This window comes from Baudoinia panamericana (assembly GCF_000338955.1).
Source record: "Baudoinia panamericana UAMH 10762 unplaced genomic scaffold BAUCOscaffold_1, whole genome shotgun sequence".
Classification (NCBI taxonomy): domain Eukaryota; kingdom Fungi; phylum Ascomycota; class Dothideomycetes; order Mycosphaerellales; family Teratosphaeriaceae; genus Baudoinia; species Baudoinia panamericana.
The window spans coordinates 785,796-805,654 of NW_006911257.1; the positions used below are offsets into that span (position 1 = coordinate 785,796).

The 19,859-nt window shown below is 54.3% G+C and overlaps 10 protein-coding genes across 10 annotated transcripts; 7 read left to right on the plus strand and 3 right to left on the minus strand.

Moving 5' to 3' along the window:
• Nucleotides 1–673: 673 nt before the first annotated feature.
• On the plus strand, nucleotides 674–3,195 carry BAUCODRAFT_180712 (uncharacterized protein). Its single transcript, XM_007673712.1, has 3 exons — nucleotides 674–1,701; nucleotides 1,755–2,157; nucleotides 2,209–3,195. Exons 1-3 carry the CDS (start codon nucleotides 843–845, stop codon nucleotides 3,128–3,130), a joined length of 2,184 nt encoding a protein of 727 aa, XP_007671902.1. The 5' UTR covers nucleotides 674–842; the 3' UTR covers nucleotides 3,131–3,195.
• BAUCODRAFT_181078 (uncharacterized protein) lies at nucleotides 3,196–3,841 on the minus strand. The gene is made up of 2 exons (XM_007673713.1): nucleotides 3,838–3,841; nucleotides 3,196–3,766 (listed from the first exon to the last, which is right to left on the minus strand). Exon 2 carries the CDS (start codon nucleotides 3,681–3,683, stop codon nucleotides 3,261–3,263), a length of 423 nt encoding a protein of 140 aa, XP_007671903.1. The 5' UTR covers nucleotides 3,684–3,766; nucleotides 3,838–3,841; the 3' UTR covers nucleotides 3,196–3,260.
• Nucleotides 3,842–4,845: 1,004 nt separating this feature from the next.
• BAUCODRAFT_61582 (uncharacterized protein) lies at nucleotides 4,846–8,478 on the plus strand (the record flags this gene model as incomplete). The annotated part of the gene is made up of 2 exons (XM_007673714.1): nucleotides 4,846–6,241; nucleotides 6,332–8,478. The coding sequence occupies 2 exons, from the start codon at nucleotides 4,846–4,848 to the stop codon at nucleotides 8,476–8,478; spliced, it is 3,543 nt and encodes a 1,180-aa protein (XP_007671904.1).
• A 957-nt stretch (nucleotides 8,479–9,435) lies between these two features.
• Nucleotides 9,436–10,300, plus strand: BAUCODRAFT_180887 (uncharacterized protein). The gene is made up of 3 exons (XM_007673715.1): nucleotides 9,436–9,562; nucleotides 9,613–10,133; nucleotides 10,193–10,300. The coding sequence occupies exons 1-2, from the start codon at nucleotides 9,539–9,541 to the stop codon at nucleotides 9,997–9,999; spliced, it is 411 nt and encodes a 136-aa protein (XP_007671905.1). The 5' UTR covers nucleotides 9,436–9,538; the 3' UTR covers nucleotides 10,000–10,133; nucleotides 10,193–10,300.
• A 508-nt stretch (nucleotides 10,301–10,808) lies between these two features.
• On the plus strand, nucleotides 10,809–11,884 carry BAUCODRAFT_180721 (uncharacterized protein). The gene has a single exon (XM_007673716.1). The coding sequence runs from the start codon at nucleotides 11,102–11,104 to the stop codon at nucleotides 11,669–11,671; it is 570 nt and encodes a 189-aa protein (XP_007671906.1). The 5' UTR covers nucleotides 10,809–11,101; the 3' UTR covers nucleotides 11,672–11,884.
• A 501-nt stretch (nucleotides 11,885–12,385) lies between these two features.
• BAUCODRAFT_180723 (uncharacterized protein) lies at nucleotides 12,386–12,957 on the plus strand. Its single transcript, XM_007673717.1, has one exon. The coding sequence runs from the start codon at nucleotides 12,515–12,517 to the stop codon at nucleotides 12,845–12,847; it is 333 nt and encodes a 110-aa protein (XP_007671907.1). The 5' UTR covers nucleotides 12,386–12,514; the 3' UTR covers nucleotides 12,848–12,957.
• Nucleotides 12,958–12,968: 11 nt separating this feature from the next.
• On the minus strand, nucleotides 12,969–14,927 carry BAUCODRAFT_100172 (uncharacterized protein). Its single transcript, XM_007673718.1, has 3 exons — nucleotides 14,725–14,927; nucleotides 14,278–14,664; nucleotides 12,969–14,219 (listed from the first exon to the last, which is right to left on the minus strand). The coding sequence occupies exons 1-3, from the start codon at nucleotides 14,833–14,835 to the stop codon at nucleotides 13,098–13,100; spliced, it is 1,620 nt and encodes a 539-aa protein (XP_007671908.1). The 5' UTR covers nucleotides 14,836–14,927; the 3' UTR covers nucleotides 12,969–13,097.
• A 345-nt stretch (nucleotides 14,928–15,272) lies between these two features.
• Nucleotides 15,273–16,116, plus strand: BAUCODRAFT_118466 (uncharacterized protein; the record flags this gene model as incomplete). Its single annotated transcript, XM_007673719.1, has 2 exons — nucleotides 15,273–15,318; nucleotides 15,374–16,116. The coding sequence occupies 2 exons, from the start codon at nucleotides 15,273–15,275 to the stop codon at nucleotides 16,114–16,116; spliced, it is 789 nt and encodes a 262-aa protein (XP_007671909.1).
• A 129-nt stretch (nucleotides 16,117–16,245) lies between these two features.
• On the minus strand, nucleotides 16,246–17,475 carry BAUCODRAFT_181087 (glycoside hydrolase family 17 protein). Its single transcript, XM_007673720.1, has one exon. The coding sequence runs from the start codon at nucleotides 17,294–17,296 to the stop codon at nucleotides 16,376–16,378; it is 921 nt and encodes a 306-aa protein (XP_007671910.1). The 5' UTR covers nucleotides 17,297–17,475; the 3' UTR covers nucleotides 16,246–16,375.
• Nucleotides 17,476–17,968: 493 nt separating this feature from the next.
• Nucleotides 17,969–19,816, plus strand: BAUCODRAFT_40021 (uncharacterized protein; the record flags this gene model as incomplete). Its single annotated transcript, XM_007673721.1, has 1 exon — nucleotides 17,969–19,816. A coding segment is annotated over one exon (1,848 nt), but the record flags the coding sequence as incomplete, so codon positions are not given.
• Nucleotides 19,817–19,859: the final 43 nt, after the last annotated feature.

The following is a 19,859-nucleotide window of genomic DNA, read 5'->3' on the forward strand; positions in this document are numbered from 1 at the left end:
AAGAGCCTAGGCTCGGTATTACGACGGAGATGGGTATGCGGGGTTGTCCAGAGATCCTTAATAGCCAACCTCTGTGTTCACCGCTACAGTATGCTAGCAAAAGTTTGTCTGTTCTGCACTGCATTCATTCGCGTCCGCATTCTCGCCATCTATTCTTGCTTCGAACAGTGTATAGCGCAATAATACCCTTTTCGAGCTCTATTGGGCTTGGGAGGGCCGGGGCACTGCCTCTTCTAGCACGGAAAGTGGCACTTCGGTTACCGCTCCTTGCCTGCAACCCGTGGCCGTGGAACTCGGCCGTACTGTCCATCTGGGCCAATCTCTCTCACGCGTCAATCGGTGTGGGCCCCACGCTACATAGACTTCATCGTCCGGATGGTGGTACACTCACGATCCCTGTGACGAAACCTATGGATAACATTCAGCCGGCACTCTACACTGGAGATGCTAGCCTGCCGACTCACCCACAATGTAGGCTTGTAGGCATCCATCCTCGCCGTTAGCGCTGCGGTGAGGAGACGGCATGACAAACCCCTCTCCTTTCTGTCGTACACTCTTTCGCCTTGGGATTAAGAAGGCTCTCCACTCCCTCATCTGCATTGATGACTTTTACTGTCAGAGTACCTGTGAACTCTTATACTCGTCCAGTCTCTATCAAGCCGTCAACTGGCTGTGATGGTATCAAGTGGACAAGATGGAGAAAGCGTGCCACTCCGGATTATCTTGCGAGGATAGAATGATCCTTGCATTGTACCTCGCGCACTGAGGCCGGGTGCTCTACATACTGTCCATCCTTTTGAGACGCCTGCACTACCATTAATACACGTTTACGAACATCCAAGATGTCTGCAACACCATCACACTGGCCTCCGCTAGATTTGGAAGAGTATCTCAATAGCGGCGAGACAGCAACTTCACTAGATACTGCGCGTGTTGATTCGCCGCTTGATGTTCGACGCGAGCCCTTTCTGCCGTTCGATGAAAGTGTACAATTACTAGCGCAGTATGAAAACACACCATCTCCAGCTCTCACCACGGCAGCGTCTCTACAGGATGCACGGCTAACCACATCACTGCCACATGTGGACCACAACCAACTCGATCGAGGACGGCAACCGACGCCTGGAACGAGCGTAGCGCTTTCTCAGCGGCAGTCTCGGAGCAGTCGCGGACAGAGTGAGGAAAGCCGGACAAAAGTTCGCTTTGTTGTGGTCGATCACCATGAACAGTTAAAGAATCCCGAGACAATTCGACGGAATCGTAGACACGTGATGAAGCACTGGCTTGCATCTAACCCGCAAGATCCTCGAGCGAGAGCCGCTGGAAGGGCATCGAAGCGACCTCAGCCAGCAGAAGCCCCTCCGCATGCTGCAGCTCCAAGCGTCGCCTCCGCGGCTTGCCAGCAGAACCAGCGCCCCGGCCCTATGACTGTCGCCAGACACGGTCCAAAAACGCACGTTGCGCCTATAGGCGCCAGATCCGCACAAGGCAGATCATCGCGGCCAAAGGTACCGCAAACGTCTGTGCAGGGACCCTCGACACCACTGTCGCCATTGGTTAGAGGTATCAGTGGGGGATACCGCAATTATATGTATTTGGGAACGGATCCGAAGGACGTCCCGTTCGGCCAGCTTGATCCCTTCGATACATTGCCAGAGTTCGATGACGCTACACTCGACGTCAATAAGCTCAAACATAGATGTGGGTTTCCTGGCAGGCACATAGCTTGGCGGTGCGCTGATGTCCCGCAACAGGTAGTACCTACTTCGGCAGCCGGAGCATATCCCAATCCTGGGTTCCAGAGCTTCTCAAAGCCAGACACGCATTCTTGAGCACTATTTGCATAAGCTCAGCTTATGATGATATTATGAGGCGAGCGTTATACACCCCGGACCAACGCCCGCGAAGGGAGAGCGTGGAGCGAGCCTTAGCACGGAAGGAGGTTACGAAGATGATCAATCAAAGCATGAACGACACGCAAATGCAAGTTGCAGATGCCACCATCGTCGCCGTGCTCCACCTGCTTAATGCTGAGATCATGGGTTGTGACGATCGCGTGATGCGAGTTCATCAGGCGGGCTTATGCGCTATGGTAGAGAAAAGAGGGGGTCTTAACTCATTAGGTGTCAATGGTCAGCTTGCGGGTATCACAACGATGTGAGTCCAGCCGGAAAAGCATTCGAGGATAAAGTGGCTGATCGCTTGCAGAACCATGCATCTTATTGCGACGCTTAGAGAGGTCCTACCGCAAAAGGTGTACCTAGATTATGCAAAGGAGCAGCGAACCAAGCCTCCGACGCATGTACGACCCTTGCCGGAATGTCCACTGTACTACAGACATTCGGGCTATCTGACCATCGCTAATGTACTTGGCCCAGGGAGCCACATTTATCGCTTGCTAGAGTCTGTTCGCCAGCTCACAGGCAGATGCTTCGAGCTATGTGATGAAAATGACATCGCTGTCCGATGGCCACCGCAAGGGGACCATGCCGCAACTGCGATATGTGCGGAGATGCAAGTGCTGACTGAAAGGATTTTTGCTTTCGAAGCAGGAGAAGGCCTGGAGTTCGGAAGTATGAGCGACCGTTATATGTACGAGGCTATTCGCCTGACCTCTCACATCTACGCACAGGCATTAATCAACCGCGTGCCCTTCTCAAAAGCAGCAAACCAGCTTCGCTTTCGGGATCACTACCGGAGTCTCCAGGTTGGCACCCTGTCACACAGGGCGATCTACGTTGAAGGCTGCGCCATGCACATCCACGTTCGGAATGCTCTAAGCCGCACAGATACATCCGACTGCTGGGGTCACCTAGCCGGTGTGCTCTTCTGGATTGGCTTGGTTGCAGGTGCAGCTGCCAACCCTGCAGCAGCACCAGAGGGCTATATTGAACGCAGGGTTCGAGGAGAGGATGAGGAAAGTAGGAAGTGGTTGGCCGCAATCGTTGTTAGGTGTTCCATTCTTTTGGGCTTTGAGCACAGTTCCAGTATCTTGGAAACGTCGAAGCGAATCATAGCTTTGCAGCAGCTCCTGACGCCGCATCGAACAGGTGACGAAACCAGCAGGCCGCCAACTAAGTTGGCGATGTCGAATACTAAAGGGAAAACCCCAGTACCGACACCAGCCTGAAGCATGCAGGACTTCGCTTTCGACTTCCACAACGCGAAACCCAGATGCATCAGTTGTTCCGCGCCTCGGAGCAGTCGTTGAGCTGCCATCACCAATAAATCGCGTGTTCGGCCTTTGGAGCGTCCACGGACTAGCTATGGCTGATTTTGACAACCATACAGCGAAGCTCCTTGGCTAACCGGCCAGGAGGGCGGCAATACGACTCAGCGTAGCGTCGGGGAGTCCCCTGTAGCTCGTGTGGACCAAGATACATATCGCTGGTCGAAAAAGAGAACGTAAAGCCACACCAGCGCAGTACAACTGTATCCCAGCTTCGGAAGACAGCCGTAGAGGGCATTAAGCACGACTCACCAAAAGAGTCTTTGTCGACTCCGGAACGACTAGTGTTTGCAGCAACGTCAACGAGTACGAAGACGGAGAGATCAGGGCTTGTACGGTAGCGCGTATGATGCGAATGGTGTAGCGCGGCTGATGCCATGGTACTTCTCGTCGAATAACGCATTGCGCTGAGCGATGCACTGTCGGCGACGTGAAGACTCGTTTCCTGTATCATTGAACCCTCACCCACGTCGGTAGCATATCAATAGTCTTCACAGGGACTGTACCGTAGGCCTGCCAAGATGATCACGCGGCAGTCTGCAGGAACGTTGGTCACTACTGCATGTGCGAAATGTGCAGGTCGCGTGGAGGCTGATCGATCAAGGTACCTTATTTAGCGACCATAAAGTATTGCGGAGAGGTCGCGGAAGCTAGATGCCACGAGCATTTCTCGGACTCCACATCGGTATTGCTCCAAGGTTCAGGCTTCGCACAAACCTCCTTCTGGCCCCTTCATTTCGTTCATTTCGTTCTTTGATCCGCCTCGCAAGCAAGAGGTTGCGTTGGTGATCGTGCAAGCGTCTGCGGTCAGTTGATTGCAAGAAGTTGGAAGCGTTTCTCGCCGGCGAAGTCGGCACCGCTTGCTCTCATCGCCGAGGAACGTGCACTGACCGGAGCTGCTGGACTTTTTCGACATCCAACCGCACGGGCACACAAGACACCCTACGACCACCTCCGTCAACCGCCCAATCCGCCCACACTCGCCCCGACAGTTGTTGCTCGCACACATTCTACGACGCAGCGGCTACGACAAGAGCCACCCATAGTAAGCCCGTGAGCGAGTAACTACCTTTCTGCGACATATATCGCTCGACCGCCGTGCACGATCAAGCTACCGTGAAGCTTGCTGGTCAGTACACCGTTTCCCGCCCACTTCCGCAGCACGTGTGATGTTTTGTTTGTATACTTGACTCATACCAAATCCGATAATCTTGTCTGGATCATTATTTGAATCCTAACTGATTCTGACTGCGACAGACGAAGCAATCGCTCCTCCGCTCACTCCTCGGCCTGGCTTCACGCTCTACCATACCATCGCATCGCTTGTTGCATTGCTAATAGGGTAAGGCTGGTCATCGCGTGCGACTGTGAGTGATAGCGAACCTCGAAAGCGACTGTGACTGTTTGTGGAGGGCAACGCGACTGGCAACGGTAGGCAGGCAGCAGACAGTGGTGGAGGACGCAGGGTCGGATCTCTACGATTAGGCTGCGGTCAACTTCACGCACACGACTGCGGCGCTTTCGTGGCACCAGCCCTTGTGGGCAAGACCTTGTGAGAGGTCAGTGGCGGCCTGGAGCCTGCACTTGGAAGAAGGGGAGCGAGGGAAACAGGCGCAATGGCTGTGGTCAACGTGAGTTCGGGCGGCTTTTCGTACGCTCAGGCTGCGAAAGGTCGCTCACCAGCGATGAAGGCACAGGCATCAGCAAGCAAACCTGCCTCGGGCGGGCCTGGAACAGCACCGAATACACCGATGATGCTACCTGTTGTCAGTACTGGTGCAAGCAACTGGGCAGATGATATGGAGGCGAGCGTGAGCGAGAAAACACCGGACTCCTCAAAACCTGTGACCGAATCGGGCAGGAGCGCGTCTCTCAAGGAAAGCGCGGTGGAGCGTGCCAAGTCCGAGGATAAAGCGCACCAGGCAAGCTCCGGGGTATCGTCACCAGACCTTACAGCAACTCCCAGCACCACGACCAAAGACGACGATTCTTCATTTGCGCAGACTAATGGCACGTCTTCGGAGAGCACGTGGGAGACCAAGTCGCAAGTCTCTGAGCCAGCTTGGATTGCCGAGCGCAAAGAACGTCAAGCCAAATCTCAAATAAACGACAGTATGGCGAAGAATGAGAAAAAAGCTGAGGAGTCCTCCTTCCAGCCACCCACGATTGTGAAGCCAGTGGTACTACAAGAAGCGCCGCCACCCCCAGTCAACTTCTGGAAGCAGAGGGCAGAGGAGCGTCAGAAGACTCAGACAGCAACCCCACAGCCAGCACCGCCATCATCACTAGCACCGAGAGTTGGCTCGAATGTGTCGTCCGACGTTGGCGCCACGAGAGAGAACCAGCGCCCGCGTGCAGAGTCAAGGAGGAAGGCTAACTCCGTTGGCAATATCCTACAAGGCGCCGGCTTTACCAGTGGTGCTGCGGGATTGCAGCGGAAGACTTCCAGCGCACAAACCAGACGTACTGACGATGTTCGCACGAACGACCGGGAACAGGGTTCAAGACCCTGCACGACGGGAGCTCCGTCAGCCACCGGAGCGCGGCGCAATCCACAAGAACGTGTAAGCCTCTCGAATCTCCAAAGCGCGCCCGACACATTCAGAGATGAGGTCTCGTGGCCCACTCCAGAAACCGCGCAAGAACAGGACCGCAAAGACGCTTTAAGCAAGCCGGGCGCGGAAGCGGTCGAGGACGACGTAACTCCAACGCAAAAGCCAAGGGACAAGCCTAAGTGGACCCATCTTGAAGTCGTGCCGACGGTTATATTTGAGACGCCCATTATACCACTCCGTGGGCAATCTAGTAGAGATCGTGGCGGTCGTGGGAGCACGCGTGGCCGCGGAAGTGGCCGTGGTGGTGTCGGAAACGGCAACAGTAGTGACAGAGCAATGCATCGCAACTCTTCTACTCAAGCTGACGGGGATACTGATACCTCCACTCTGCGCGGCCACTCAAACACAGCAGACCGTGAAGCCATGCCACCACCACCTAGACCGAACCATCCAGCCAGTGAGGGCTCGAGACGCGAGCACACGATTGGTCTGCAGCCGGAGCAGACCTCGAAGCAAGAGAACTTCACAGAGACACGGGCACCGACAGACCCATCGAAGGTTGGGTCGGAGGACGCAACGCAGCAAGACGCTGTCAGTACCTGGCTGGAGTCTCAATCAAACATGTCGCGTACAAAGTCGCCTAGCCAGATCGATACTGAACGTTCAGGAACAGACGCTGGCAGCGGAGACACAATCCCGGAGCCCATCCCACGCCATGAGGTGACCGGAGCGCAGACTGAAGTCGGTCAAAGGCCAGGGAAGCCTGCCCACGAAAACGGATACGGTGCCAATTCATACAGAACGGTGGCGTCAGACGTTCGACGCGAGCCGCGCAACTACGATAACCACAAAGAGCCCGCGATGAACGGCTCGATACGCGGCAGCAAGCGCACAGGCCGCGGTCGTGGTGGTGGAGGAGCGCGCGAGTTCGCTAACGGCCACTCGACCACCCGCACTTACATCAATGCTGACTTCCCAGGCGCATCACCATACACGATGCCACCGTCGCCGTCGGCCTATCATTCACTAGGTGGCGCACACTTTGCTTATCCGTCATCGAACCGTGGTGGCTGGGCAAGAGGTAATCCTCGCTCGCAGTCGATACCGATCGAGAACTATTACCCCCGTAATGGCTTCGCCTATGGCGCTCATTCCCAGCTCCAGCCAGTGCCGCATTACGTTCCTGGCATGTACGACTTCAATGGCTACCCGATGACGGCCGTACCGTACGGACCGCAGGCTGAGCAGCACTTCCTTTTGCCTATGGTAATCACGCAGCTGGACTACTACTTTTCAATTGACAATCTCCTCAAGGACATGTATCTACGCAAGAACATGGATTCGCAAGGCTTCGTCCTCCTCGACGTGGTTGCGCGGTTTAATCGTATGCAGCAACTTACTGACGAAAGAAACGTGCTGAAGGAAGCCTGCCTTATGTCGAATGCGGTTGAAATCCGCGTAGGCGAAGACGGAAAAGAACGTGTTCGGAAGCGTGAAGGCTATGAGCAGTTCGTGGTGCCTATGGATGAGCGCGAGCCCAGCGCACAGAATGACGGACCGAACGAACTTCGCCTGCCTGACAGGACTGCCGTCCCGGCCTTCACCGGGACGCCAACGCGAGGACCAGCCTCAGCAGGCATTCCTAGCGTGCAGCAGCGCTATGACCGCCACTCGTACGATGCTGTCTACTCGCCAATGAACGGTATGGTGTCGCACCCCGCTGCCTATTCGACTATGCCGGAGCCAGCCGACGCAGATGGACTGCATGCTGAAGACTTGCGTGGTCGTGCCCCGAGGTCACCGGCTCGGGAAAACGCTGTTTCACCAACCTGTCAATCAACACCTGTCAACGACAGGGATATAGAGCCTGATGCTTTCGCCGACGACCAGATGAGCACGCTTCTACTCATCACTCGCTCGAAGAGCAATGTATCATACCACACTGCTTCTGCCAGGACTTTCTCAAATGGCTCGATCGACTCGAGGAGCATCTTCGGCGAGCTAGAAAAGTCTTCAACGAACGGCGCCCATATGCCGCAGACGACGAACGGCGACATCCCGGAGAAAACAACAAGCAACGGCATGCCTGCCACCGATGGTGATGCTAGCGTGCCTTCTCAGGGAATGACCTCACCAAGTTCGAACACGACAAACCCTCTCGAGCGTAGTACCGGCGGTGGCAGCAACAGCGTGACTCTGCCCGAGATTTACTGGATGAAGGAGCAGACGTCACCATCACAGAATCTGCCAAACGATACGACTCCGGAACCTTATATTGGCCTCCGTTACAAAGCCCTAAGTCAGCGTGAACAAGCTGCCACCGGCAATTGTCCGTACGACCTGCAAGTACTGTACCAGTTCTGGAGCCATTTCCTCATTCGCAACTTCAATGCGAGGATGTACGACGAGTTCAAATACTTTGCGCACAGTGACTCTCAGGACCGGTGCAGCTACGTGGGGCTGCTGAACTTGGCCAAATTCTACGATCAGGCGCTACAAAGTCACAATTCTATCCGTGACCGTGTCGTCAAGGACTATGTTGAGATGGTGAGAACGGAGCCGGCTGGGCTAGAAGGCACTGCATTCAAGAGCCTACGCTCGGCCTGGAGGAACGGTGCGCTGAACTTGAAGAACCGGAAGAAGCTCCTTGACGTTGTGGATGGGAGCCTGAAGGCGAGGTTGGACGAGGATTGAGCGCTTGTTGTACTCAAATGGTGGTGATCTACTGCTGTTCGCTCGACATTTGACAGCCAACAGCATGAACGGGCCGGATCTCACGACACTGAAGGCGACGATGTAACGGCCAGAAGCCCTGGACCAATTCTGAACGGTCTGCGACTCGCCGGAATGACCGGCTTGAAGATGATGCACCGTATTCTTCGAACTTCAACTGATATTGCACAACATTGCGTGGCGCCTGTAGGCATTCAGCCTGTACACCATTGAGCATACTTGGAGGGATCCATCAGCAGGCAGGCGTACCTGGCGTGAACTTTTTCTGGATGCTCTGATTCCTTGTCAATAAAAGCATCCTTCCATTACTTCAACATCAAAGCCGCTGTGTTACTTCAGATGCATATCTCGACTGGGTTGGCCGAGCTAGCACTGCTTGGACGATACTCGCCAGAGGACTTTTTCCAAGCGCTTACTGTAGTCATGGAAACAACAGAATTCCAATCGCTCGAGGCCATACGAATACTTCAATTGCGCCGTGTACTAGCAGATCCCCAGCTCACGACAGATCGTAACCTACGGCAGCGATGGAACGACTCTTTCTGCCTGCACGTCCTTCCCCGGGTTTACATCAACTACAGCTCACGTGCGCGATAGTAACGTTCATTCCACGGGCAGGCATATTACGTGGACGCGGTACGCAGACCAGCAGGACTTGGACGCCCTTTTGGCAGGCTTGGTCCAAGGCCGAACAGGGTCGCTCCGCTCATGTCAATCACACGTTCGCCTGCCAGTGGGAAGAAACGCAGTTTTGCACGGCGACGGTTGCCACGTTGTACCGTGGTGGGATATTGTAATGCAGATAGTCCATGAACAAGTCCACCCTCATGCACCTATGTTCCATCCTTTGGTGCGTGGTACCTCTATGCTTCAGTCATGTCTTCCATGCTTGAGTCGGTCCGCCGGGCTCGGCACAAGTACGAACACCCATGCGGCAATACGGCCGACCCGCCTGCGGCCTCGACACCGTTCTTATTGATTACCCGCTCCAGCTCCCCGTCCGGCACCGCCCATTCCACCCATGAAATTCCGCGCCCTTCAACACATCTTAGCTCGTGAATAGGCAATGGGACAAAGAGTCAGAGCGGAACTTACATCTCAGCAATGGATGGATCGTTCATCATCTCGCTCAAGTTCGGCATGCCGCCGCCTCCGCCGCCTGCGCCACCTCCGCCAAATCTGCTCGCCATGTCTCGTAATCTCGGGTTGTTCATCAGGTTGTTCATCATATCCGGATTGCTCATCAAATTCTGCGCCATCTGCCGCATCATCGGATTTTGCATGATACTGCTGAGGTCGGGCATCCCGCCCCCACCAGCTCCACCACCACCTAGCAGCGAAGCGAGACCGCCGAGATCGGGCATCCCTCCGCCGCCTACTGCTGGCTGCGAACGAGTCGGCTCTGTGCCGTCGAGGTCTGGCTCGTCGTCGGCTACGTCGCCGGCAGACTCCTGTTCCACTTTACGCTTGGCGGTCTCGTAACCCTTCTTCATCGCCTCGCTGCCGCCATTGCCTTCGGCTTCGATGCCATTCTGATAGGCCTCCATGGCGCCCTTCGCATCGCCGAGCGCGTAGCAGGCGAGTCCTAGGCGAGACCAGGCTTTGGTGTATTTAGGGTCAGTGGCGACTGCCAGCTCGGCGTCGTTCTTGGCGAGCTCATGTTGACTGTTTGCAGAGTATGCGGCGGCACGGTTGGAGAGGTAGATAGGGTTTAGCGGCGCAATCTCGAGCGCCTTGGTGTAGGATTCAATGGCGGATGGGTAGTCTTTCCTTTGCATAGCGGAGTTGCCTTGGCTTTTGAGACGCTCGCTCTCGTCGGTCGGTCCACCACTCTGGCCTTCCTTCGGAATGTTGGGCTTGGCGCCGGCTGCGCTGGGAGCGCTGCTCGTGCTGCTGCCAGTAGGTGGTGGTGCGCTACTCGCTCCACTCTTGCCCTTGAGCTTCTCGTAGACGCCGTAAATGGAGAGAAGGTTCTGCCCGCCAATCGCATCCTTCATTGCGCTCTCATCCGCCGGATCGACGTGGAAGCATTCTGCTATGCAATTCGATGCAATCTCGATGCTGTCTGCGTCTTCCGGTTGCAGCGTGCCGTCCTTGAGCGAGGTGGAGAGGAAGTCAACGATGGCAAGCGCGAGACGCTTGCGAGTGTCGGTCGTCTGACGACGGATCAGCACATCAGCACCTCAGCACTTTGATTGCTGTGCGACAGCTCAATCGTACCATTTTGTCGTCGTTGCCCAATCGGGCAGTCACGCTTTCTGTGCGGTCAAAGCTCGGCTGTTGTCGTGAATGAAACACGCGTCGTGTCAGGCGGTCTCCAATTGTGGTTGTGCTTGGAAGTCAATCAGTGGCGGAAGCAGCAATAGCGACAACAGCGACAACAACGTGGCTCTCATTCATCGAACTTTCTGGGCCACATGAATCGGGGCATCGGCACGCCTTGGCACACGTGGTGGGGTATGGCGGAGTTTGGTCCGGCCAGGTTACAGCGGGGCAGTTAGCACGAGTCAGCGTGGACTGCATCTGAAGTCTCGCTCGTAATCCTTCAGTCTTGCCATATCAAGACCTAACGATATAGCCCAAGATGTTCAAGAAAGACTTTACAGCTGGCAGCAAAAGCAAAGTGAAGAGCTCAGTAGCTCGCGCCGTCAGAGCCAAAGTAATGGAGACGTACCCTAAGCTAGAACCGCATATTGAAGAGATACTACCGAAGAAGGAGCAGCTCGACATCGTCAAATTACCCGATAGAGTCTCATTGTACTGTCTCAATGACAAGGCTCTGTTCTGGCAGCACATGGATGACCCGATCATGCCGCACCTGAAGATAGTGCATCAGTACCCGTGGGCTTTCCCGCGGATACGCATAGATCGGGGAGCGATACGATTCGTGCTGGGAGGAGCTACGCTCATGGTGCCAGGCTTAACGAGTCCGGGTGGTCGACTACCAGGTGCTGATGGGACAGAATGGGGCAAGGATGGTAAGGACTTGGAGGCTGGGGATGTGGTCGTAGTGGAGGCAGAAGGCAAGGAGACTGCTTGTATGATCGGCGTGTTGAAGATGAGTACCAAGGATATGAAGGAGAAGAAGAAAGGGCCAGGCATTGAGGAGGGGCATTATGTGGGCGATGGATTGTGGAAGCTGGACCTGAGCTGAGAGGCTACGGTTGAGGTCGAGTTGTGTTCGTCAGAAACCCAAGTGCATTCCAGAAATAACATGCATCGAGCTTGTACGACAGCCGGAGCAGCTTCCTACCAGCATCACGACTGAGCATAAGCGTGTCGTCACGATTTATCAGCTAGGTCATTCTGGCGCGCACGTGTAGGACATCGCATGCTATGCTCGTACTCAAGGCTTGGTTCCGCTGGTAATGGGGCATGGGAAGCTTACCGGCCTAGCACGTCATAACCTCATGTCCTGCTACGAACTCCGCAACAAGGTTCACACGGCCGATTGATCTTCTGGCCGTCATCAATGCCAGCTATACGTCTGCGGCCTCGAAGAGAGGACTCGACTGACGTTATTGGCCACCTCCGTTATCTCTGCTCCTCGGTGCCTGTCTGCTGTTTCACTCAGCAGTGATGGCAGCCTGCGACAAGGCTTCGGTGAATGCGGCATCACCAAACACCTCCACGCCCGCCTTCTTCAATCTCGCAGTCTGGGCCATCTGTCAGTACTTGTTCACGAGAACGCGCACAGTGCCGGGAGGGGATTCACGTCCTCGAGATCATCCGCGTTGATAAGCTTCTGGACGGCGCGGACAACAACCATGTTCGCCTCACTACGCTCCTTACGCTCGTCGGTCCGGTCTCCGGCGGCAGTCTGGGCGGAATCGCGGTTAGCGTGAGCGACCGGGTTCCCGGCCGTTTTCTAAACGCTTCGTAAGAATCGAAGCTCACGAACGTCACGGAGTGCATTGTAGTTACCGTCTCTGCCAGTCTGAGGATGGCTATGAGACTTGATTTCTATATACTTGTCCTTCTCTCGTCCTGATTGCAGATGTCGAAGCAGCCTTGCCCAAACATACGGGTCGTAGATCGATCAAGTCGTGAACGTGATATCCTTCGTTTTGTCAGCGAACCAGCGCGGGTTGCAAACCAAGAAGCCAAATTGTATGCGTGCACATGTGGACTCCGAACGGCGTTGGTCGAGGGAAACGGGTATAGAAGTCAAAACGAGGTGAATGTAGGTAAACCAGAACTATGCTGCACAGTTGGATGTGAATTCGCGGCTCAGCCAGTGCGGTCAACCTCTTGTACCAATCGAACAAAGGTGAACATCGTTGGCTGGACCAGGCAACATTGGAAGGTACTTGTAACCTTGAAACAGTAGTGCTTATGCAGGCGTACAAGAGGCTGGGGCATCGGGAGGCAGTGAGGCGGAAGCACACTGAGGCCCAATATCCTCATGAACGTGGAAGCCTATACTTTGTTTGTAGGCTTGTAAACATGGAGACGGTAACTGTTGGAGATGGTTGACATTTGCAAAAGCTGCTGATTGGTCAGCGCACCAACGCACGCATCGACCCAAGGTCTAGCATAAAGACTTCAGCAAGCATGGCGCACGCTTTAAAGGTAACTCTTCAGACCCACAAGAAGCCTCTGCACTTCCTACTTCCGCAATTACAAGGCTTCTTGTCCATATTGTCGGGACCCAGTGCCGCTGCATGCCTCGCCTGCACCACCTCTTCCTCCTCCAGCTCATCCTTGTCCATGTAGTCGAACGTCAGCTCCGTGCCCGCCGGAATATCTTGGATGGCGAAGAATGCTAGGTCATAGATCCGCAGGTCGTGCTTATTCTGGCTCACGGTGTATTGCCGACAGTTCGGCTCACAGCTGTGGTTCATGAAACGTGTCGGCCCGCCCATGTACTGACCGTCCACGACGAAGCAAGTATCTGCCGTGATGCCGTCGTCACCATCGAACTTGTCAAGGTTGTAAAGGTATGAGGCTTTGGCTTTGCCGGCTTTGGCCTCACGTCGGTCCGCTTCTTCGTTGGTAATAACTTCGCCGATGTAGGTGTCAATGAACTCACCTTTGGCAAGCTCTTCGTCGCAGTAAACACCCCAGCCTCGATTGCGTGTCTTGAAGATCACAAGTGGCACACGTCTGCCTTTCTGCACGACTCTGCTTTTGCAGACCGGCCCGCAGGCGCAGTACTCGTTGCACTCGTAGATCGGATACCGTGACTCCAGGTAGAAGTTTAGAAGCACAGATGGCACTCTGGGATCCGCGTTCGGCTTCTGGTACGGGAAGCGCTTGGGAAGTCCTTCCGTGTCCACGAAGTAGCCCTCGGTCTCCTTTTGATGGATGTATAGCGCATACCGCTCAGGATCCGATCGCTCCAGTTTCGGTTCGTCCACGGCCGCATATTCTAAGCAAGTACACATCCTGGGGTACTCGCATCCGACGTTCTGGCCCATATTAGGCTTGCAGGGTTTTGTGCATCCGACGTTTGCTGAAGCATCCGGACGGTACACGCCATCTCGGAGAATGAAGCCATCAACGAAAGTGAAGTTGAGAGAAGGTGCACTGCCATCGACCCCGTTCTCCCAGCGAACATGCTTGAGTTTGCTTAGACTGTGATCGAAAGCTTCACGAATCGTGCGTTCTGCGACACTGGTCGGTGCGGTAGCGGCGACCTCTAGCATTTGCGGAGTTGGGAGCTTCGTTACATTTAGGGTGACCACCGCTGGGTCTCGTGACTAGTACCACATGTAAGTGAACTGTAGATGATAGTGCAAGTGAAGTTATCGTATTTGCCTTTTTCACAGTAATCTTGCCAGACTTCCGCTGCAGAACGCCATTGTAGACTTCAGTTGCAGGAGTCGGAGTCTCGTTCGAGGTTTCACTGCTGGATCCAACACTGATCACCGAAGCCTCTCGGCTCCAGTAAGCTGAACCATTGGCGCCAAGACTACTGTCACGTGAGTAAAGTGGGTCCGCTCCGGGCGCCTTCCTCTTTCGATTAATAGGATTGACGGCGCCGTTCACTGTGGATGTTGTAGCCGTCCTGGAGAGCGATTCAATGTAGGTTTGCACGTGGTGGAGTGAGCGTTGGAGCTCGGGGACGCTGTGCCATGAGCATATTGCTCGCGGCGGAACAGGAAACTCCGGCTCGGTCTTCCAGCGTACAAGGTACTGTTCGTTCTATGGATGAAGGTCAGTCTAGTGCAAAGTATTACTCACAGGTTAGTTGGGCTTACTTACACCGTTAATTAGCCTGTGGCAGAGTACCTTAGATACAGCGGAAGCGTGCACGGTATAGGCGGCTCGTGCGTTAGAAGAAGAAGTAGACCAAGAAGAGCTTAAAGTCGGCATCTAAGCAGCTCATCTAGTTAGTTCGGAGTAGTTCGTCGATTTCATGTTACTTTCCTTGTAGTAGAGTTACTAATTAAGTTAACTATACAAAGAGTGTACGTTTCTTAATTCAATTAATCTGAGATAGTGAATCGCACTTTCCTCTTTTAGAATCTCTAGATATCCTAACTCTAGTCTAGATTATATTTTCTTTCCTATTAATATGATCCAAACTTTTAATTAGATACCTAAGAGGATAGCAATATGTGTATCTATCTACAGGTGCTGTATTCGGACAGTTTTCATCTTCTCATTTACAGAGACCGGTGTACTCAATGCACGTGCCTCATTCTGGTTTGTGCCGATACTGCATCGGCTATAGAACGCTAACGCCGAACCCACCAGAAAAAGTTGCCTTAACATCCGTCGCTATTGCACGCGAGCAGAGCATAGCAGATATGGCACAGCAATCCAGCCCCTTCATCAAGCAACTGGCGTCAAGCGGTCGGTACCATACCCAGACAAACAGCATATGATAGCGCTAATGCGCACCTTTCAGACCGCAAACTCCGCCTTCGCGCACTCTCTTCCCTACGAACCTACCTCTCCGCCTCCCGCCCGACATTCTTCACCCAGCTCGATTTACTGAAGCTATGGAAAGGCTTGTTCTACTGCCTGTGGATGCAGGACAAGCCACTGCACCAGCAAAATCTATCGCGCGACCTCGCAGATCTGGTCGACGTGCTAAAAGGGCAAGAGAATGTGCTGGGCTTCCTTGAGGCATTCTGGGTGACGATGGCTAGAGAGTGGGCGAATATTGACCGATTGAGGATGGATAAGTATCTGTACCTTGTTCGGTGCTTCGTGCGAAAGGGGTGGGAGATATGCGCCGCGGATCGATGGGCGGATGGGGAGCTTCTCGGGGCTTACTTGCGGATGCTGGAGGCTATTCCACTCAATCCGAGGGACATGAAAGTGCCTAATGGACTGAGGCATCATGTTGTGGACGTCTACGTGGATGAGCTTGAGAAGGCTGATCCAAATCATGGGGCACCACTGAGTGTTATGCTTAAGCCGCTGCGGAGGCTCGAAGAGGAGACGGTGACGAAGAGTGTGCGGATGAGGGTACGAGAAGCCTTGGAGGACGAGCGATTACAGGAGTGGCAGGTTGTGGACGTGGCGCAGCCTGAGGCCACGGAGAGCGCGGGTGAAAAGGCCGAAGACGGTGCTGAAACAGCTGCGCCTGACGACGACGACGTTGACGGAGACGGAGACGGAGACTTTAACGGGTTTGGAGACTGAACGTGGGCATAAAATGCGACTGATCTTCTGCGTGCTTAGCGTTGGCGTTGGTGATGGGGCTCAGATACCCTTGCTTGTGATCTTACAAGACCGCGGGCTCTGCCGTGGCATGAGATAGCACAATGCACCTCTCGAACAATTGCGTTTCGTTCAAATCGTGGACTCATCAAACCAAGAGGCAGCTCCAGATGCAGAAAAGCATCAACCATCATACGCCTTGCTAGTCCAGCTGAAGTGCGCCAGCGCCACTTCGAGCCGCTCAACACTGCAACGAGAACTTCTTACTCCTGTCAGCATTCATGGCACCCCAGTGCGTCTCATCCTGAGCTTGACCGTTATCGCCAATAGAAGTTGGCTTCCAGGGCTCATCAAACGCCTCGAAGTAAAAGACATTGACGCCCCAATCTAGGAGCCCGCATACCGCCTGGCTGTAGAATTGACTCGCTAACTGGGTGCTTGCTGTTGCAGCGCCGTAGTTCGTTCCGCCATTCGTGGGCCAGCCCGTCTCCCCGTTCCAGATCTCGATGGCATCTAAGCTGCCGGAGACGGTCTGGATATGGCCAATAGCTTGTTGCATGTCGTCGAAGTAGGTGTAAGTTGCGCCTTGCCCTACTTGCGACCCTTGCCAGTATGAAAAGGCGTTGGCTAGAAGTATGTCGACACCGCCTTTGATGACCGCATCTGCCGTGCCGTCTGCATACTTGTTCCAGCTGTCTGCGGTTCCGACTTTAACTCCAGTAGGAACGACGCTCTTTACGTCGTTAATCTTCTCGAGAAGCTGCTGGCCTGTGAAGTTGCCACGGTATAGCGTTTCCGAACCGACAGTGACAGCATAAACCTGATTCGGGTATTGTTCTGCATACTGCTGGATGGCGCTCTTGTCTGCTTCATATGATGCATCCGTGTCCGGCCAGACGCCTAGAATAACCTTGAAACCCTTCTTCTGAGCAGCGGGAAGAATCTGTTGCGCGCAGTTGCAGTCACTAGCAGCATATCCACGAACAATAGTGCTGCCGCTGCTCTGTTTGATGGCATCAAAGTCCTGCTCGTAGTCGCTTGAAAATTTGCAGGAACCATCGGCGTGCTTCGTACCCAACGCGAAGCCGAGTGTGCCTTTGTTGAGTGCGAGAGCTGGTCCGAGAGTAACCGCCAGGGTTGCTAAAGTAAGAGGTGCACGCATCGCATAGACCGTGTCGGTACGATGTGGTTATAGCCGCGCGGATTAAAGAGTCTGAAGGAAATCGATTAAAGAATGATTCTATCGAGCCGAGACGTTCATAGACGTGGATGCGACAATGTACGAAGAAATGAGGGTTACTTGGTCAACAAGTCGTACTACAAAGTGAACAGAGGTAATCGGCCATGGAAGCACAGCGCGTCCCCCTTACACTTGAGACGCTAGCGCAGGGACCGAAGCACTTTGTTGCGCGCCAGCAAGCCACTGTCACGTGGGAGCTGTTTCAGCCAAAACCTGGGGAAGCGAACCCCGAAGCATGAAAAGTTCGGACATGAAATTACACTTGTACGGTCTGCACTTTTTTAGACTTTGCCTCCCTGTCCACTTTCCCCGTAGTAGGACGTGGTGAAAATGGGCGGCGTTAAGAGGAAAGAAGCACCAAACGGTGCAGTCGCAGATGGTAAAAAGCAGAAGCGCGCAATTCATACGACGGACAAACGAGATGCCTCAGCAGCACAAGACGACTTCAGTGGCTTCGACGGTGAGAGTGGTAACAGTGTCGCTCCCAAACGACATGGGACTCGGGACCACAATGGACAAGCAAGCAACGGACAGCATGGCTACCAAAACAAGAACGCCTACCAAGATGCCGATCCGAAGAAGTTTAAGCTAGAAACCAGCTCCGCCGAAGCACATGCGAAGCAACGCCAGCTCGCCAAGGAACGTAAAGCCAGCAAGCCCAACGCCGACATCATCGAACGCAGCAAGAAGATCTGGGAGCGCCTTCGTCGGAAGTCGCACGTCCCGCTTGATGAGCGTAAGAGACTTATTGCGGAGCTCTTCGACATCATCACCGGCCAAGTGCGCGATTTTGTGTTCAAGCACGATAGCGTGAGAGTGGTGCAGTGTGCGCTCAAGTATGGCAACCTGGAGCAGAGGCGCATGATCGCTGAGGAGCTGCGGGGTGAGATGAGACAGCTGGTAGAGAGCCGGTATGGCAAATTTATGGTGGCCAAGCTGGTCATTGAAGGTGATCAAGCGATCCGCGACTTGATTGTACCGGAGTTCTATGGGCATGTCAAGCGCCTCATTAACCATCCTGAGGCGGGATGGATCGTTGATGACATCTACCGAGGCGTTGCAACTTCGCGGCAGAAGGCAGTGATGTTGAGGGAGTGGTATGGCACCGAGTTTGCGTTGGCAAATCGCGATGGTGGCGTTGGCGGTTCTGCTAACAGTGAAGAGACGGCTGACCTGAAGTCCATACTCGAGAAGAATCCGGAGAAGAGAAAGCCAATCTTGGAGTTTACCCTTCAGATGATAAATTCTCTTCTACAGAAGAAGATGACGGGCTTCACTATGCTCCACGACGCCATGCTGCAATACTTCCTTGTGCTCACATCCGGAAGCGAAGAGCAGACCGCGTTCCTCGATCTACTGAAAGCAGATATCGAGACAAAAGCCGAAGCCAAGGACAGCACAGACGCGAGTGGTGGCGGCGATCTGTTCCGCAACCTGTCGTTCACCAAGTCTGGCAGCAGACTTGTATGTCTGGCGCTTGCACATGGAAGTGCGAAGGACCGTAAGATTATCCTGAGGTGCTTCAAGAACCACGTTGAGATGATGGCACGCGATCAGCACGCGTTCAAGGTAGTGGTAACGGCGCTAGAAGTGCCTGACGATACTCGCATGACGGGCAAGGGCATCTTGCACGAGCTTCTAGGGGCTAATATTGAGAACGAAGAACAGAGGCACGGTTGGCTTGAGCAGATGGTCTGCGATGGATGCGCTCGAATCCCTGTGCTATACACTCTTGGCGTGCGGGCGAAATGGCTCCTCAACGACGAGGACAAGGCGGTCATTGACGAGGTGCTCGACATTCGAACGACTACATCGAAGAAGGCACCGGACGTGAGACGGACGGAATTGGTAGAGTATCTCGCTCAGCCGCTGTTGGATCTGGTATGCAAGAAGACGGAAAGCCTGGCACAGAGCACCGTGGGTTGTCTGGCGATGACCGAGATACTGTTCGAAGCCCACACTGAGGGCACGACCGAGTTACGGGAGCAGGCGAAGCACAGAGTTGCAGAGCTTGCTCAAGGTGATCCGAGTGTAGAGGGTAACTTGGGGCAAAACGCTGCGGCTGGCCGAATGCTCAAGAACCTTCTGTTGGGCGGCCCATTCGATCTCGCGACTCGGGACGTGAAGTTGGCGGAACCGACATTGCGCTTCGCAGATGCACTCTTCCCGGTGATTGAAGAGCACCTGGTAACATGGGCTTGCGGCCCGAGCTCTTTCGTTGTCGTGGCGTTGCTGGAGAGTCGGGACGTGCCGGAGGAGGTCAAGGACACTGCAGTAAAGAGGCTTGTAAGCGGGAAGAAGCAGATTAGGGACGCTGCTGGGACTCAGGAGAAAAGAAGCAGCGAGACAAGCGTCGAAAACGGGAAAGCCAAGAAGAAGGGCAAGGGTAGTGGCAAACCTGAGCACGGGAATGCTGGAGCGAAGATTCTGTTGCAGAAGATTGGTGATGTGTAGACGGTACCCTGTACTGTTCCAGCGAGCTTTG

Excerpts from the sequence above, each read along its gene's own strand:
- BAUCODRAFT_181087 (XM_007673720.1), bottom strand. The coding sequence starts at position 17,296 with ATGCGTGCACCTCTTACTTTAGCAACCCTGGCGGTTACTCTCGGACCA.
- BAUCODRAFT_180721 (XM_007673716.1), top strand. The coding sequence starts at position 11,102 with ATGTTCAAGAAAGACTTTACAGCTGGCAGCAAAAGCAAAGTGAAGAGC.
- BAUCODRAFT_180712 (XM_007673712.1), top strand. The coding sequence starts at position 843 with ATGTCTGCAACACCATCACACTGGCCTCCGCTAGATTTGGAAGAGTAT. Across the intron at positions 1,702-1,754 it reads CAATAAGCTCAAACATAGAT|GTAGTACCTACTTCGGCAGC; the intron begins GTGGGTTTCCTG and ends GTCCCGCAACAG. Across the intron at positions 2,158-2,208 it reads CTTGCGGGTATCACAACGAT|AACCATGCATCTTATTGCGA; the intron begins GTGAGTCCAGCC and ends GATCGCTTGCAG.
- BAUCODRAFT_181078 (XM_007673713.1), bottom strand. The coding sequence starts at position 3,683 with ATGATACAGGAAACGAGTCTTCACGTCGCCGACAGTGCATCGCTCAGC.
- BAUCODRAFT_100172 (XM_007673718.1), bottom strand. The coding sequence starts at position 14,835 with ATGCCGACTTTAAGCTCTTCTTGGTCTACTTCTTCTTCTAACGCACGA. Across the intron at positions 14,665-14,724 it reads GCCACAGGCTAATTAACGGT|AACGAACAGTACCTTGTACG; the intron begins GTAAGTAAGCCC and ends CTTCATCCATAG. Across the intron at positions 14,220-14,277 it reads GCAAGATTACTGTGAAAAAG|TCACGAGACCCAGCGGTGGT; the intron begins GCAAATACGATA and ends ATGTGGTACTAG.
- BAUCODRAFT_180887 (XM_007673715.1), top strand. The coding sequence starts at position 9,539 with ATGAAATTCCGCGCCCTTCAACAC. Across the intron at positions 9,563-9,612 it reads AATTCCGCGCCCTTCAACAC|ATCTCAGCAATGGATGGATC; the intron begins ATCTTAGCTCGT and ends AGCGGAACTTAC.
- BAUCODRAFT_180723 (XM_007673717.1), top strand. The coding sequence starts at position 12,515 with ATGTCGAAGCAGCCTTGCCCAAACATACGGGTCGTAGATCGATCAAGT.